The sequence below is a fragment of the Aethalodelphis obliquidens genome, unplaced genomic scaffold (genome assembly GCF_003676395.1).
Source record: "Aethalodelphis obliquidens isolate GAN/ISIS:26980383/991018 unplaced genomic scaffold, ASM367639v1 scaffold72, whole genome shotgun sequence".
Lineage (NCBI taxonomy): Eukaryota > Metazoa > Chordata > Mammalia > Artiodactyla > Delphinidae > Aethalodelphis > Aethalodelphis obliquidens.
In genome coordinates, this window is record NW_020838016.1 from 3996162 (window position 1) to 4014861 (window position 18700).

At 34.3% G+C, this 18700-nt stretch overlaps 1 protein-coding gene across 2 annotated transcripts in view; it reads right to left on the bottom strand.

Moving 5' to 3' along the window:
* Nucleotides 1–18700, bottom strand: part of STAG1 (STAG1 cohesin complex component) — a 431541-nt gene that overhangs the window by 16376 nt on the left and 396465 nt on the right. For both annotated transcript variants that reach the window (XM_027091619.1, XM_027091620.1), the window contains 6 exons: nt 16120–16212; nt 13937–14111; nt 12079–12218; nt 8894–8995; nt 6081–6229; nt 5187–5315 (listed from right to left, as the gene is read on the bottom strand). In XM_027091619.1, the coding sequence (XP_026947420.1) occupies nt 5187–5315; nt 6081–6229; nt 8894–8995; nt 12079–12218; nt 13937–14111; nt 16120–16212 (788 nt within the window). The remainder of the gene's footprint in view (nt 1–5186; nt 5316–6080; nt 6230–8893; nt 8996–12078; nt 12219–13936; nt 14112–16119; nt 16213–18700) is intronic.

Here is an 18700-nt window from a genome sequence, read left to right on the forward strand (position 1 = left end):
ATGCAGCAAAAGCAGTTCTAAGGGGGAAGTTTATAGCAATACAAGCCCACCTTAAGAAGCAGGAAACATCTCGAATAAACAACCTAACCTTGCACCTCAAGCAATTAGAGAAAGAAGAACAAAAAAACCCCAAAGCTAGCAGAAGGAAAGAAATCATAAAAATCAGATCAGAAATAAATGAAAAAGAAATGAAGGAAACAATAGCAAAGATCAATAAAACTAAAAGCTGGTTCTTTGAGAAGATAAACAAAATAGATAAACCACTAGCCAGACTCATCAAGAAAAAAAGGGAGAAGACTCAAATCAATAGAATTAGAAATGAAAAAGGAGAGGTAACAACTGACACTGCAGAAATAAAAGAGATCATGAGAGATTACTACAAGCAACTCTATGCCAATAAAATGGACAATCTGGAAGAAATGGACAAATTCTTAGAAATGCACAACCTGCCAAGACTGAATCAGGAAGAAATAGAAAATATGAACAGACCAATCACAAGCACTGAAATTGAAACTGTGATTAAAAATCTTCCAACAAAGAAAAGCCCAGGACCAGATGGCTTCACAGGCGAATTCTATCAAACATTTAGAGAAGAGCTAACACCTATCCTTCTCAAACTCTTCCAAAATATAGCAGAGGGAGGAACACTCCCAAACTCCTTCTACGAGGCCACCATCACCTTGATACCAAAACCAGACAAGGATGTCACAAAGAAAGAAAACTACAGGCCAATATCACTGATGAACATAGATGCAAAAATCCTCAACAAAATACTAGCAAATAGAATCCAACAGCACATTAAAAGGATCATACACCATGATCAAGTGGGGTTTATTCCAGGAATGCAAGGATTCTTCAATATACGCAAATCTATCAATGTGATAAACCATATTAACAAACTGAAGGAGAAAAACCATATGATCATCTCAATAGATGCAGAGAAAGCTTTTGACAAAATTCAACACCCATTTATGATAAAAACCCTGCAGAAAGTAGGCATAGAGGGAACTTTCCTCAACATAATAAAGGCCATATATGACAAGCCCACAGCAAACATCATCCTCAATGGCGAAAAACTGAAAGCATTTCCACTAAGATCAGGAAAAAGACAAGGTTGCCCACTCTCACCACTCTTATTCAACATAGTTTTGGAAGTTTTAGCCACAGCAATCAGAGAAGAAAAGGAAATAAAAGGAATCCAAATTGGAAAAGAAGAAGTAAAGCTGTCACTGTTTGCAGATGACATGATCCTATACATAGAGAACCCTAAAGATGCTACCAGAAAACTACTAGAGCTAATCAATGAATTTGGTAAAGTGGCAGGATACAAAATTAATGCACAGAAATCTCTGGCATTCCTATATACTAATGATGAAAAATCTGAAAGTGAAATCAAGAAAACACTCCCATTTACCATTGCAACAAAAAGAATAAAATATCTAGGAATAAACCTACCTAAGGAGACAAAAGATCTGTATGCAGAAAATTATAAGACACTGATGAAAGAAATTAAAGATGATACAAATAGATGGAGAGATATACCATGTTCTTGGATTGGAAGAATCAACATTGTGAAAATGACTCTACTACCGAAAGCAATCTATAGATTCAATGCAATCCCTATCAAACTACCACTGGCATTTTTCACAGAACTAGAACAAAAAATTTTGCAATTTGTATGGAAACACAAAAGACCCCGAATAGCCAAAGCAATCTTGAGAACGAAAGAAGGAACTGGAGGAATCAGGCTCCCAGACTTCAGACTATACTACAAAGCTACAGTTATCAAAACGGTATGGTACTGGCACAAAAACAGAAATATAGATCAATGGAACAGGATAGAAAGCCCAGAGATAAACCCACGCACATATGGTCACCTTATCTTTGACAAAGGAGGCAGAAATGTACCGTGGAGAAAGGACAGCCTATTCAATAAGTGGTGCTGGGAAAACTGGACAGCTATATGTAAAAGTATGAAGTTAGATCACTCCCTAACACCATACACAAAAATAAGCTCAAAATGGATTAAAGACCTAAATGTAAGGCCAGAAACTATCAAACTCTTAGAGGAAAACATAGGCAGAACACTCTATGACATAAATCACAGCAAGATTCTTTCTGACCCACCTCCTAGAGTAATGGAAATAAAAACAAGAGTAAACAAATGGGACCTAATGAAACTTAAAAGCTTTTGCGCAGCAAAGGAAACCATAAAGAAGACCAAAAGACAGCCCTCAGAATGGGAGAAAATATTTGCAAATGAAGCAACTGACAAAGGATTGATCTCCAAAATTTATAAGCAGCTCATGCAGCTTAATAACAAAAAAACAAACAACCCAATCCAAAAATGGGCAGAAGACCTAAATAGACATTTCTCCAAAGAAGATATACAGATGGCCAACAAACACATGAGAGAATGCTCAACATCACTAATCATGAGAGAAATGCAAATGAAAACTACAATGAGATATCATCTCACACCAGTCAGAATGGCTATCATCAAAAAATCTAGAAACAATAAATGCTGGAGAGGGTGTGGAGAAAAGGGAACCCTCTTACACTGTTGGTGGGAATGTAAATTGATACAGCCACTGTGGAGAACAGTATGGAGGTTCCTTAAAAAGCTACAAATAGAACTACCATATGACCCAGCAATCCCACTACTGGGCATATACCCTGAGAAAACCATAATTCAAAAAGAGTCATGTACCAAAATGTTCATTGCAGCTCTATTTACAATAGCCCAGAGATGGAAACAACCTAAGTGTCCATCATCGGATGAATGGATAAAGAAGATGTGGCACATATATACAATGGAATATTACTCAGCCATAAAAAGAGACGAAATTGAGCTATTTGTAATGAGGTGGATAGACCTAGAGTCTGTCATACAGAGTGAAGTAAGTCAGAAAGAGAGAGACAAATACCGTATGCTAACACATATATATGGAATTTAAAAAAAAAAAATGTCATGAAAAACCTAGGGGTGAAACAGGAATAAAGACACAGACTTACTAGAGAATGGACTTGAGGCTATGGGGAGGGGGAAGTGTAAACGGTGACAAAGCGATAAAGAGGCATGGACATATATACACTACCAAACGTAAGGTAGATAGCTAGTGGGAAGCAGCCGCATAGCACAGGGAGATCAGCTCGGTGCTTTGTGACCGCCTGGAGGGGTGGGATAGGGAGGGTGGGAGGGAGGGAGACGCAAGCGGGAAGAGATATGGGAATATATGTATATATATAACTGATTCATTTTGTTGTGAAGCTGAAACTAACATACCATTGTAAAGCAATTATACTCCAATAAAGATGTTAAAAAAAAAAAAAAAAGCTAAAGATGAAACAAAACCACTCTCAGGTGAACAAAAGCTTAGAGAATTTGTTGCTGGCTTACTTGCTTTACAAGAAATACTAAAGGAATTTCTTCAGGCTAAAAACAAATCAGAGAGTAATCTGAATTTACAGGAAAAAACAGAGTGCTGAAGGTAATTACCAGGTAGTCATAAAGGACAATATAATTGCATATATACTTATCTTTTGTCCTTTTCACTGATTTTAAAAAGCAATTGTATAAAACTATGCATTGCTCTGTCACTGGAACAATAACATAGAAATGTGTATTTGACAATGTACACAAAAAAAGTGTGTGACAGCAAAGATGTATTAGAGTAAGGAAATGATAGCAGATGGTATTTCATACCCACAACTATGAAAATAACTAAAAAATATAATTAAAGATCTCTGAAGGAATTAAAATGTTACACTAGAAAATAGCCATTTAATATAAAAGAAGGCAATAAAAAGGGAAGAACAAAGGCACAGACATATAAAAAATAGAAATTATTATGGCAGAGATTGTTTCAAAAGAAAAAACATGATCTAACTACAGGCATGCCTCATTTTATTGTGCTTTGCTTTACTGTGCTTTGCAGATACTACATTTTATACAAATTGAAGGTTTGCAGTAACTCTGCATTGTCAAGATGATGGTTAGCATTTTTAAGCAATAAAGTATTTTTTAATTAAGGTATGGACACTGTTTCTAAGACATCATGCCATTGCACACTTAACAGACTACAGTGGAGTGTAAATATAACTTTTCTATGCACTGAGACACCAAAAAATTTGGTGACTTGCTTTACCTATTACAATATTTACTTTCTTGTGGTGGTCTGGAAGTGAACCTGCAATATCTCTGAGGTATGCCTGTATATGCTGTCTACAAGAAACACACTTTAGATTCAAAGGCAAAAAGACAGAAAGTGAAAGGATGGAAAGAAAGCTATACCATGCAAATAGTAACTAAAATAGAGCTGGAGTGGTTACACTAGTATCAGACAAAATAGACTTTAAGAGAAAAATTACTAGGGACAGAGGAGAACATTTTATAGTGATAAGTAAGAGTCAATCCACCAGGAAGACATAACAATTATAAACATATATACAACTAACAACAGAGCCCCAAAATACACATGAAGTGAAAACTGAGAACTGAAAGGAGAAATAACAATTCAGTAAAAATAGTTAGAGACTTTAATACCCCACTTACAGTAATGGATAGAACAAATGAACAAAAGAAAATAGAAGACTTGAACAGCATCCTAAAGAAAACTATAAGCGAAATGGACCTTCAATCTTCTTGAAACCAGTCAAAAACAAAATAAAACTAAAATATAATTAATATAAAAGGAAAGAAGAAAGTGTTCCACAATAGTTAAGCCAGTGTTCATAGATCTTTGAATTAGAGAATAAGAAATCATTTCCACTTGCAAATTCTAGGGTACTGAAAGGTAAACAATCAAAGAAAAACTATACAAAAGTTTGAAAGAAAATTATAGTCCCCTAAAATAGGGGTCCCCAACCCCCAGAGTCTGTTAGGAACCAGGCCGCACAGCAGGAGGTGCGCGGCGGGTGAGCAAGCAAAGCTTCATCTGCCGCTCCCCACAGCTCACATTACCACCTGAACCATTCCCCACCCCCACCCCCCATCCATAGAAAACTGTCTTCCACGAAACTGGTCCCTGGTACCAAAAAGGTTGGGGACCGCTGCCCTAAAACAACCAATCAGAGCCTAAGTTACCAAGAGTAATTATATCTAGATGATTTTTCTCAAAAATTAAACATTTAAAATTATAATGGTGTCATGATAAAAGCCACTTGTCCTGCAACATGCAACTTACACAGTCTTTTTGTCTTGTCGAAGAAGTTTAGATGAAAATTCACTTAGTACTTCTAGGAAAGCCAGATTAGGAGGCGGATATTCTTGTCCTTTCTGATTTTGGTATTTAAAGGCAAATTCTATGCCATCCCTGAAATAAAAGAAAATATTGTCTTATTCTTCCAAATAGCTAGTATAGTTCTTCAATGGGCTAGAATTTCAAAAATAGTTGGGAAGGCAGCAAAATCATCACTGAAGGTAGTAAAATCTGACAAATTCAAATGGTAAAATAATGTTAATTTGTATGACACAGTTGCATAATAATATTTAATTTTATTATTTACAGTGGAAAACAACTTAAATTGTGAACATGTATTTCACAACTTATATTGGGAAAAATAATAAGAAATAGCTAAACACCCACAAAGCTAAATTCCTGTGTAGCTTTTAGAGATAACAGAATACCCTGGAAAGATACTGAGATTGTTAGAAAATTTGGTTCTTAGAGCTGGTCATGGTACCAAGCAGGTGTCTGAGTTTTTGTAAGATACTTAAAATTTTTTGTCATTCAGTTTTCCATTATGAAATGAGGTTTCCATTATGAAATGAAGTTGCACAGTGCTTTTAAACAGATGTCTCCCACAACACTTTCTCACCAATAGACCAGATAAGAACATCCTGTTAAACTTTCCTTTCTATACTTTATAAGATGAAAAAATGTGTGAAGTAAGTAACTATTTTTCAAATTAAAATTACCCTCCTGGTTGAGAATCACTAGATTAGACAACCTCTAAAGTTCTCATAACTTGAAAATTCTAAAATTTGTCACTTTAAAAATTGGTCATATAATAGTTGTTTCTGGTAAATTCCAGTAAACCAGACTGTATATAACAGAGTGTTTATTTAGCTCACTCACTTGTGAAGCGTGGCAACTGCTTCTCGTGTCTTGATCTGGTCCAATCCGAATGTAAGGGCAAAGCGACGTGCCAATTCTTTAATGCCACTTACATGGGCAGATGTCCTATCTAGGTTGGGACCTTGCTCTTGAACAAGTTCATTAAACAACTGGTAGAAAGAAAAAAAAAGAGGAAAAAACCTATAGTTAAGAAATATTTATTTATTGTTAGAATAAGTAATATAATTTAAAAATATTTAAAAGCCATATGGTAAAACACGTATTTCCCTCCTTGTACTAACAGTAGCCACACTGTTCCCGTTCTCCAAGTCATCTACTATTTCTTGAGCTCATTTTCATGCTAGTTGTGTGATTAAATGCAAACCGAATTTTTTACCAAAAAGGAACACATTTTGGGTTGGGAAAAGGAAATATGTTTACAAAAATATACTACGTATTCATAAACATCTATGTATTCTTTTTGTTGTTTTCACAGGAATGGTAATATATGAAATACAGGGTTCAGAACTTTGTTTTTTGACAAGAACATTATGTAAAAGAAGACCATTAAGATACAGGGGGTGATTTTTCCCACCCAATAAAACAAAATATACAAAAAAGTTCTTAAACTGAGTGAAGAGGTTTTATAATTACATAGACATTACATATATTGTATCAAAATAACAGAAACAAAACTCTGGAGTACTAAAGAATATAAAAGCAATCATCATTCTGTCATCAAAGTCAGACACTTAGATTATCTGCCTTCCCTTCTATTATGAAAGACGGATAACCCAAGCTTTCATCTAAAGCCACTCCCTGCTTATGTACTGAATCTCCCTGTCCTTTACCTACTTAGTGGTTTGGTCCTGAGCTACTGCTTTCTCCTGAATCCATTAACTATTCCCTCTCTGTTAGATGCATGCACCTTAAAAATCAAGCAAACAACCCTAACTTCTTAATTCCATCTCCTCTGCCAGTTACCAACACGTTTTTCTCATTCTCTTTACACAAAGATCCTGAATATTGTTTACATTTGTTTTCTTCCTCATCTCCCAATCTCTCAATACACTTTAATCACACCATTTCACTGAAACAGCTCTTATCTTCTATTAATTATGTTGTCTACCATTTTAGGTTTCTTTAGCAATAGACCAGCTTAAACTACTTACTCTGCCATGACTAGAAACAGCAGTTCTTCCAGAGATTTTCAAATTTATACATAGATAATTGTTAATAAATTCTTAAACTTTAAAATGTTTTCACAGATAATTGTACACAATAGCCTTAAACTTTAAAATTTACATTTAAAATAAATTACAAAGAATATATTTCACTGTACGAATATCAAAGTAAAAGTTCTCTTTTCTCTTTCCCATTATATATCATTCTTCTCTCCAAAGATAATCAAGGTTAAAGTCTGAAATGTGACTAATTTAGACACATTAATATATAAAGTGACTAATTTAGACACATTAATATATTACATATATAAAGTTTTAACTTTTACATAAATGGTACTGTACGATATATTTTATCCTGAAACTTGCTATTTGTCACTTAATATTTTGTCTTAAAAATCGTTTAGCTACTTCAGAGTATCAGTTTATTTTAACCATTCCTCTGTTGATGGACATTTAGACTATTTCCAATTTTGCAATATTACACAGACTGTTGCAGTACAACATTTTTCACATATACGTTTTTGTGCACACCTGCATGTATCTATGTAGATACCTAAGTAGCAAAAGTACTGGTTTAAAAGGAATGTATACCTTAAATTTTGAAATATACTGCAAAATTATATTCCAAGAAGGTAAGAGCAATTGCTTTCACAAGGGACCTTTTCTTGCCACATCTTTAGCAATCACTGGTATTATCTATCATTTTAATTCATGCCATCTATTTGGCAGTGATAAATGTCTCCTTGTTTCAATCTGTATTATATTAATTATTAATTAAGTTATGCCTCTTTTCATGTGTTTACTGCTTTTTAAATTTTCCTCTTCTGAAAAGTGGCTTTTCATTTGCTCACTTTTCTACGGGATTTATTTACCTTTGTTACTGATTTGTAGGATTTGCTATGTATCATTAAAAATATTTTCCCACAATCTGTCACTGTTTTTTAAATTTTGTTCAGAGTGCTGGCTGATGTATAAATCTGTGTAAGTATATATATATAATCAATTTTTTACATTGTGGCTTCTTTCCTTGAGGACTTCCCTACTCCAGGACATAAAAATATCCTTTTATTTTCTTATAAACTTTTAATTTTTAACATTTATATGTAATCCACCTAGTAGTTATTTGGGTGCATGTTATGTAGGGCTATCACCTATTGAATAGGCCCGATCCTTTCCCCACTGACCTTTATCATAGGCTAAATATATACATACATACCTACAGCCATCCCCAACTCTCCCATCTCTACGTTAATCCTAGGCATTTACTAGAAATCTTATTTAGGCAATACATGTGACGTATTTTCTTCTTTGGATACTATTGTTGCCCCTTCCCTTATTAAATACTTTAAAAATGTATTTTTAAATATTTTCTTTAAAAATGATTACTTTTAAAATATCCAATTTGGCATTTCATCTGGTCTAAGAATAGATCACCTTAGGATTTCATCTATTTGAAATGTGAACTATAGGACTGTCTTCCTAAAGAAAATACACATAACACATCTTTGTACCAGAAAGTATCCATAGTAATGTATTAATGCAATGACCTAATTTAAATGAGGTAAGATACCTAGCACATAATAATAAGCACACGGAAGTGCTCAATAATATTAATTTTACTCTTCATCTCTTTCCCTTCAAATTTCTTACCTGCTGTAAACTGAGAATGAGGGTCTTGGCACACTGAATTTTATCAATCTGCCTGGTTTTACTCAGTGTTTCCTTAATAATATCACCATAGTCATTGTAATACTGTGAGAAAAAGAAAAAAATATAGTTTTAAAACTGTTGCTATTTAATGAGATAAATAGGCTGATGAAAGAAATGGAAAGGTGAGTACAGAGGTGTTTAATTTTTCATCTTAAAAACCTAATGAGAGTTAAAATATATTGTCTAAAGTTAAAGGAATACACATTTGATATTTAAAATTATGAAATAACTAATAATAATTAAACTAAAAAATTGGTAATTCCAAGAGGAGAAGAAGTGATATAGGTGAGCAAAATTCCTCATTCTTTACAACATGGATTCAATAGATTTAAAAGGTGACAAATCAAGAAACAGAACTCTGACAGAAACATCTTAAAGAGCTAAAATCAAAACAGTTAAAATTGCTTGCTTACTTCTGGGGAGTAGGCCTAAATAAGGGGAAGGGCAGATTACAGTAACAGATTTAAGTTTTCACTGAATACTTTTGTGCACTCATTATCCCCCATAACATGTCTATATTTTACCATTATAAAAAATAAAAACACTGATTTCTTCAACAGTGATTAAGAAAAATTCAACTAATTTCTTTATAATTCAACTTTTGGATACAGGATTTAAAGAGTTTTCCTTGTGAGTAAATAATTAGGAAAAACTTTGAGACCATTAAATCTGGATGTTACTTCCAAGCTAGAGCATAAAACCTATAACCTATGTAAAGAAGTGAGTATATTAGCTTGACAACTGGATTTTTATAATCTTTAAGAAGATGGGTATACTTCCATGATGTGAAGTGCAAAAAAAAAGGGTAAATGTCTCGAAAGAATCATCCTTTCAGTGCAATTAAAAATTATCTCAATGCAGATAAAAAGAGAAAGATATATGAGAACACTAAAGTGGTTCGACAGGTAGATCAACAATAAATTCAGATTTTTAATGATCACATAGAGAAATGAGGCAGAAAGCCAAATAGACAAGGATGTATAATAAAGAATAGCAAACAACTACTAAAATATTCACAAAAAGATTAAAGCCTAGAAAGAACAGAGGAGTGTAAAAATTGCTAAGGATGATAAAGCTTATTTCTTGAAACCAAGACAGTATTGCTAAGGGATGACAAGGAAAACCATATTAAGCTCATATTCATCTAACCAAACCCCGTTTCGACCTTACTTTTGGAAGCCTTGTCTGGTTGCTCACTTAAGTCTCTATTTGTGCTTGCTTTGTAATTTATACATCTCTACAGTAATCATGATGAGGCTTTATGGTTTAGTGGAAAGAGCTAAGCTTTGAAGCTAGGCAAACCTAAAATCGAGTGCCAGTTTTTGCTACTTTAATAGTTATGTGGGGACTTCCCTGGTGGTCCAGTGGTTAAAATTGGTCTTGCAATGCAAGGGACACCAGTTCGATCCCTGGTCAGGGAACTAAGATCCCACATGCCGCGGGACAACTAAGCCCGCGCACTGCAACTACTGAGCCCGAGCGCCACAACTAGAGAGCCTGTGTGCCGCAACTGCAGAGCCCATGCACTCTGGAGCCCTTGCACCGCAACCACTGAGCCAGTGCACTCTGGAGCCCGCATGCCACAACTAGAGAGAAGCCTGCACACTGCAATGAAGAACCCACGCGCTGCAACGAAAGATGCTGCATGCTGCAACTAAGACCCGACGCAGTCTGTAAGCAAGTAAGTAAGTAAATAAATAAATAATAAAAAAAGGTTGTGTGGATCTTCGAAAGTTAACCTCTCTGAGCCTTAATTCCCTTATCTGTAAATGATGATATTATTTCCTAACTCACAGAGTTACTGTAATCAACAAAGATAATATAAAAGCTTTAGAACAGTGTCTCAAATATAAATGGCATAGAACACAGGCAGCTATTCATTATTAGCATGTTATATTATGTTTACATTTCAGTTTCTCTGTTAATCTGTAACCTCCTTAGTGCAGAAATCATGTCTTATTTAAATCCCTGGCTACTAACACAGTGCTCATCACACTGCAGTTGTTTAGCAAAATATGATGACTTAGTTACTATGTCATAACTAGAATTGGACATAAACATGTGAATCAATGGAATACACAATATTCTGAACATGGGCAAAATAAAATACTGTGTCTGACACAAGAACAAGGCCAAAATACATAAACTGAGAAGTGTGCCTCTTAGGCTATATCAAAGATTTTTGAGCACTGCTTTTTTTGTGGTTCAGAAACAAAATGTAGCTTCTGGAAAGGAGAGCAGCCAGGAAGGCAACTCCCTATCAAAATCCTGTCATATAAAGAATGGTATAAAACCTTTCAACATCTCTTTACCTCCCTCAGGAAAAAAATCCCAAGTTCTCACACAGCATATAAGGTCTACCCTGTCAGTTTCTTTAAATCTTACCTCTGGCTCCATTCTCATAAGCAATCTATGTTACTATATCAAATTACTTGCATTTCCCCCAAACAATTCATTGCTTTGTACACGAAGTCCGATCTGCCTAAAAGTCCTCCTACTACTTTTTTGCTTGACTGGCTAATTTATGCTTATCGTCTCAGACTTAGTTCAGAAGGCACTTCTAAGCAGTTTTCATTAACCCTCATATTTCTTAAGAGTGGGGTATCTGTTTTATATATTTCCAGGAACCCCTATACGTACCTCTGTTATACTGTATAAATGCAATTGTCTAATTACTTGACTATTTCCAGCTTTAGACCACTTTGGAGCAGGAATTTAAAAATCTTTGTAACTTGAGTGCCTGGCAACACAGTAGTAGGCATACTTATAAATATATCTGAAGAGATTTCATAGGGAAGAGAGTTAGCTTTCTTCCGTAAGAGTCCATGGCCTCATGCAAATAAAAAGGCATTCTTTCATATAAATGTAAGCAACTCCTACTTTATGGAACTGATATAATAGTATAGAGTGATAAAAAGCTCATATATAAAAGAGAGGAATTTTAAATATGTCAGAAAATCATCAATAATATTTAGGTAGGAGCTGTCAATTTTAGCTTATTCATCATTCTTTCATTTTTAATTGCAAACTTCTCTGCTACTAAAGTGGAGGGAGAAAAATAAGAATATGAAACTACTATCTTAATAAATAAATATCCCATTTAAAAAAAGACTGTAAAACTATACCTTCATGTAGTGTTTAAAGATGTCTGCAGCTGCATGCATGTCAACAATATCGTAGATGATAAGTTTGCTGAAGGCAGCAAGTAGATTCCTTCTCTTATGTAAGGCCTCAATTTTATTAGCTTCGTCTTCTTCATCACCCTCTAACCACAGAAAATAAATTACTTATGAACTTTGGCCCTTTATCCAAGGTAAAACAATGTAGACAATCTGCATAATAAAAAACCAGCCTATAACTTTACAAATAGGTACAATTCAGTTTTAGATGGGCTAAAAACTGTTAGTTATACTGATTATTTTAGGGTGCTATATTTAGTTAAACATTTATTAAACACTTAGTAGGCACTAAGGTTTCTGTCTTCTAGGAGACTGTCATAGCAAAGATTGAGTAAGGTAAACAAACCATATAGATTTTTTTTCTGATACTTTTGTCATAATAATACTGTTGTTCTGTTTACCTTTAAAATGCTGTCTTCTCTTATCTGAATATTCCTTATGTGCTAATGTATTTCTACAGAGAAGAAATTTCTAGAAATTTTTAAGACACAGGGAAAAAGTTTTCTTTTAGAAAAATATATGGGGAGTAATGGAAATTATATGGAGGAGTTAGTTTTCAGTTCTTGTCCTAAACATGGTTACACTGTAAGCTGAGAAAGTATATTTTGCAAACTATGTTAATGTACATATGCATTTTTTTAAACAAAATCTTACCAAATGCTTTCAAACAAGTAGTCTTTATTCCTCAAGTTTTAGATTCTCAGGCCCTATTGGCTTATCTATTTCTAATCCCAAGAAAAATTTCTCCACAAGGCCATAGACAATAAAAGTTAACACATTTGTTTCAGGCTCTGTACTGACTCTCTCATGTTTTGGCGTGCCCTTATTTAGGGACAGTGTTCTTCCTTCCCTTCTTTGCGTGTATATATTCATAAAAAAACTTACTCTCAACTTCTCTCTTCCCTTTCTATTAACTGGTCCTGCTGTGAAGCATCAATGCTTTGAGAAGTTGGAAATCTTTTTGCTTAAGATAAGTAGAAGGTAAATTTTATCTCCTGAGATTAATATGAGCTCAATATAAAGATCCTTTGTTCACAGCCCAGTATTTTCTAAAATGTTCTATTAAATAAAGAATATTCTAATAGCACCAAGTAGATCTGTGGATCTGATATGCCACAGATCTTAGAGATTATCTATTTCACAAATAACCTATATAATATTTATTTATAATTATTTATATTCAGTCTAATTTTACTAAGTTTTCATTCTGCAGGCTCAGCACAATTTTGACTGGTGAGGTTTGATAACATTCTTTTAGCACTTAGTATCTTAGAGTCACATTTTGTTAATTTAAGTAATATATGATCACTACTCAGAAGGAGAAAGGAACTCAGATGCTTTCCTTTAGAAAAATTGTGAACCTGGAAGCAGTTCAATTAGAAAAAAACCATCTATCCTAAATATACATTTTACATATGTGGGAAATGACAAATGTACACAATTATTTATTATAGCATAGATTATAATAGCAGAAGATTGGAAACTAGCCAAATATCAATATGAGATGAATAATATAAATTATGCTCTATTTAAATAATAAAATACTATGTAGCTATTAGAATAAGGAAGCTCTGTATGTAGTGATGGGGAAAGATCTTTAAGGTACTATGTTAAAGTTAAAGCAGGGACACCTCACTGTGTATATTTTTATTCTTGTTGGTTTCTTAACTACATGAATGTATTAACTTTTTTTTTTTAAGAAAAAAACTGTAGTATTTTTTAGGATTGAATTTGAAATTTTTTCTCATATCTTTTGGGGTTGGTAAAACAAGATCAATATTGACAAAATGATAGCTACAAATACCCATGCTCTGGTTCTCCTCATCTTGGTCAATGAAAACATGATCCATCACAAAACTGAGGAGTTCAGACTGAAGTCCAGTATCTGGATTAAACACCAAAGGCTGAAGGCCCTCCCTGCCACCTGTCATTAATTGGTGGCTGAAAATCATCAATAGATCACAGAGTAACATGAAAGCCTGGAATGCAAAGGAAATTCATCAGTAAAATATTGTACAAATGTAGCTATAACTACAAATCAATGTTAATGAAATTATACTAAATTAAATACAGCTCAATAACAGTACCATAATAGAAATTCTGAGTATTCAAATTGCAGCTACTTAATTTTAATTTCCAAACTGAATAAAATTATTTTGTCTCATTACAAACTAGTCATACTTAAGACTCTCCACCCCCCTAAATATAACCTGCTTCTTTTACTTGGCTGTATTAACTCAAAACAGTTGATTAAGAGATTTTTGACTTGAAATTATAAAAAATGAGTTAAACTCAACTCTGGAAATACAAAATTGATATAATAAATTAATGACAGATGTTACAAATCAATCTTATACTGCATAATCAAATAATAAGCATAAATCTTAAGACAAACTGTATAATTCAACAAATTACAATGTAGTACTTTAAGTCTGTAAGCTCCTATTTTGGATTCTTCTTTAAAAAATCTATTGTAAAATGAAATTTTTAACAGTAGGTTAAATTGAATTCAAGGTCATTCACATAAAAAACAGTGTCTGAAAGCTTCCCAACAAATGTAATCATATAAAGAAACTTTCAGTATATTTCCCCATAGAGAAAGTATTATAGTTATGTTGCCAAATTTATCCTATTTAATGGATGGTACAAAATAAACTTGTATCACCAGTTTATTGAAACTGAAAGATTTTGTTATGGAATAACAAAATGAGGGCTCTGATGCCTCAAAACAATCCACTCACCCCCTTCTAAAAATTGACTTCTATGGGAAAACATAATTTTGGAATGTATCTGGAGATGGCTGTATACTTGGTTGTTTACCTCCAGCAAGACTCATGGCAGTTCATGTTCTAAGTACACAACCATGAAATACATTATTTGAGTCACTTGAAAACAGGAGAACATGAAAGAAATCCAGGAAAATATATATTTTTACTAAGGCCATACTTTTGCATGTCACCAAACAGTGAGGATGCAGAAACACTGAATTTTTGGCTTAAATGTCCTGAGCTAGGTACTTTTTAGACAGCACTGGTTGAGTTCAGAAGGTTTAGAGAATAAGGTTTAGGAAAGACCATTTCTGTTCCCATTTACGTTAGATGCTGATAACTCAATAAAGAAGAGACCTGGATAACCTATTTGTAGGAAGAGATAGCGAAGGGTAAGTACTGCTGTACTCTTTTTAGATATAGACTCGTTTTCTAGCCCAACATCATAAAAAAAACCGACATGGAAAAGGTATATCTGTTTTATATAAAAGTATTTCCTAATAGAACAGTATAATTAAATAGATTACAAAATCACTTTGTGAAAATGGTATTGCCTTGGGTTCCACTTTGACCCTCTTTGGTCTACGACCTTTCCCAAGGGGTGAGGAGTCTGTTGGACCAATGGTATATGCCCACTTGCACCTCTACTTTACATCACTGCCCAGGTACAGGGATTCAGGAATTCCTTGCCCTCACAGACCTGATTCTGCTACCAGGGGGTGCACAGGCATCTTTCCTAGACACACTGCATCCCCAGTGTGTACTCCTAGGCCCCAGGGTAATCAAGGAGCAGCTGTCTGAAGAAGTGATGTTGATAGTTTGGATATGTGGGCTGAATTGTTCATATGCATGTGTGAGGAGTTCTACCTAGTGTGGGAAAGAGCTGAAGGTGAGAAGAGAAGGTGGACGCTATGCCAGCTCCCCAACCCTCCAAGTTCTGGTAAGGAATCAAAAATTCTAAATCTGAACCTGCCTTCCAGGCCATTATGACAGTATACTTGTTAAGGTACAAAGATGTGTAACAGGTTAGCTTACTTTATAACTTAAATATTCAGACATCTATATTCTTGTCCCAGGTGCCACAAATGTTAGGGATAAACCTGCATGCTAAGAACTGTCATAAAAAATTACATCTTCTTAAAAAAATTTACATCTTACTGTTCTTCAGTAACTCATTTGAGTTATTTTTATTGAGAGCTCTTAACTGACAATTTCTTACCTGTTCCTTCACTGGAGTATTAACATTAGATAGGCACTGTTGGCAAACAGCCAAAAAGGATTTCACTGTTTTCCTCAATACCAACAAATCCTCCTGTAAGACATATTCAAATTTACAAGCATGAATTACAATATCCTAGAAAACTGATCCAGAAGAAATAATAAATGGAAAATAGCCAAACTAGTTTATTGTTAAGGAAATTCATAAAACCAAATATATTGTTGGGAACCAAATCATATAGTTATTTCCTAGTTATCTTAATGGAAGGGTCAGCGAAACTGATAATCCTGAATACTCAGTTCTATTTAGCTTTGAAATGCTCAGTATGATTTCCTCCAACATATTTGCCTTTATCAATATGGTTTACTCAGGCTGATATTAAAATTTTTAGTCATTCCTATAGCAAATACTAGCTGGTAATAAAGTGAGAGAGTGCAGCAGCATACTGAAAAAAATCAATTAAGCAATAAACATGTACTCCCATATTCTCAGGACTCTGCAAAATGTCAAGGGGAAAAGATAACTTTAAGATAGTGTCCATGTTCTCAAAGAGTTAACATCTTAGCAGGGAGTTAGACCAATTAGAGAGTAATTAAGTGTTTAATTTTTTGGTGTTAACTCTAACTGTAGCAGAAAGAGCTGAGTTGGAGGCAGCTTCATAGAAAGATGGCCTTTAATCTAAGATTGGATGGGTGAATAGGATTTAATCAGATGGCCATATAATATTCAAAATGAAACATCTGAAAAGTATAAAAGGAAATTTAAATTTATCAAGTACCTATAATGTGCCAGTCACTGGTATGAGGGCTGTTACATAATTTCATATTTATATTGATTAGAAGTAGTTATTACTAGCAAGTGTTTGAAACCAGGACTGTCTGATATCAGAGTTCACGTTCTTTTCACTGACTAATAAGCAAGACGCATGCAGATGACTCAGTATGATATCAATATTTAAAATAGTAATGAAGAGTAATTAAATGAGCATAGGCTGATGTAGGAATCACTTTTAAAAAGTACTCTGTGAAACTAAAATTCTTTAAACTACTCTATTTTGTACAGATGAGCGTACTTATTCCTTTTTGGGATCTTCACATCCCAAATAATGATACTTTAAAAATTATACATATTTCCTTTTGCTAAAATGAGTGCAATATTCAGAAGAAGGAAATAAGATCATCTTGTGCAGAGTAATAGAAAGGACACTGCCTCCAGGACCTTTAATGTTCCTGCAGATGAACATCCAACAACCAAACCTCAACATTCCTTGACCTTTAATTTCAAAGACTCACAAAGCAGTAGGGGAAATAGACAAGAGAACACGCAACTGCAACAGAATGTAAGGAGTGCTATGTTGGAAAGCCTAACCCAGGGTCAAAAGTAGTCACAGAAGGGTTCCCAAACAAGACTACATGTAAGCTGAGTTCTGAACAACTAAAAATTATCTACCTATATGGAAAGGTGTTCCAGAGGGCACAGAATGTTCAAAAGCCCAGAGGTGCTTTTGAGAGACTGCTAATTTATTGCAGTTGAGGCACAAACAGGGAGGAGAGTGGTGAGAGAAAACTGAAGAGAAAAAGAGGACCCATTTTCCATTTAAATGGAAAGTACTTAAAATGCCATGCTAAATTATTTGGCTATTATCCTGTCGGCAATAAAGGAACTAATGAATAGGATTTTTATCATGAAGTTGCTAATAATTTATGTTAAAGAATCATATTCTAAGCAGAAGGGAGAATGATATAAAATAGGGAAGCTAGTTAACAGTAAATACAATCTTCTGTTGAGGGCTTATTATGTGCCAAATACTGTGTTCTAAGGGGAATAAATTTAAGTCTCACAATCACTCTATGAAGTAAGTGGTTAATACGCCTATTTTACAGATGAGGAAACTGAAGTTCGGAGCACATATAGATTCTAAGCGATAGAGTAAGGATCCATACCTAGGGTTATCTGACTCTAAAGCCCATGCTTCTAATCATTATTCTACATTTCATCACATATTAACAAAGGCCGTGGGAATAATCTAAAATGAGGGCCTGAAAATGAAATGTTGGCAGAAAAGATGTAAATAGATTGAAGAGAAATTAAAGCAGCAGGATTGATAGAATTTAGGAACTAATCAGAACAGGGGATGTTGATGTTACGCCTAAATTTCTAGGTAGTTGCCTATTAATGGCTTACGGTATAAGGCACCAAGATAGTTAACACAGGAACAAATGCTAAGGTAACAAGTTGGGCTTTAGAGATGATGATCTGCGATCTCTGAAAGATATGCTACTAGAGATGTCTAGTAGGCAGCTGGATGAATTCAAAGTCCATGGTAAAGAATCTGAGCAAGAGTAGAGACTTGGGAGTCCTCTGTATTTAGCTGGCAGCAGAAGCAATGGAAGTAGATGAGACTGTTAAAGGAGAATATGTAAATAAAGAGGGCTGACAAAAGTATCCTGGGGAACACCGATATTTAACAGATGGATGAGAAAGAAGAGCATATGAAGAAATCTAAGAAATGGTCTGAGAAGTAAGAACAAAACCAGAACGTGGCATCCCAGAGGTAAGGTAAAAATGAATGGAAGGACTT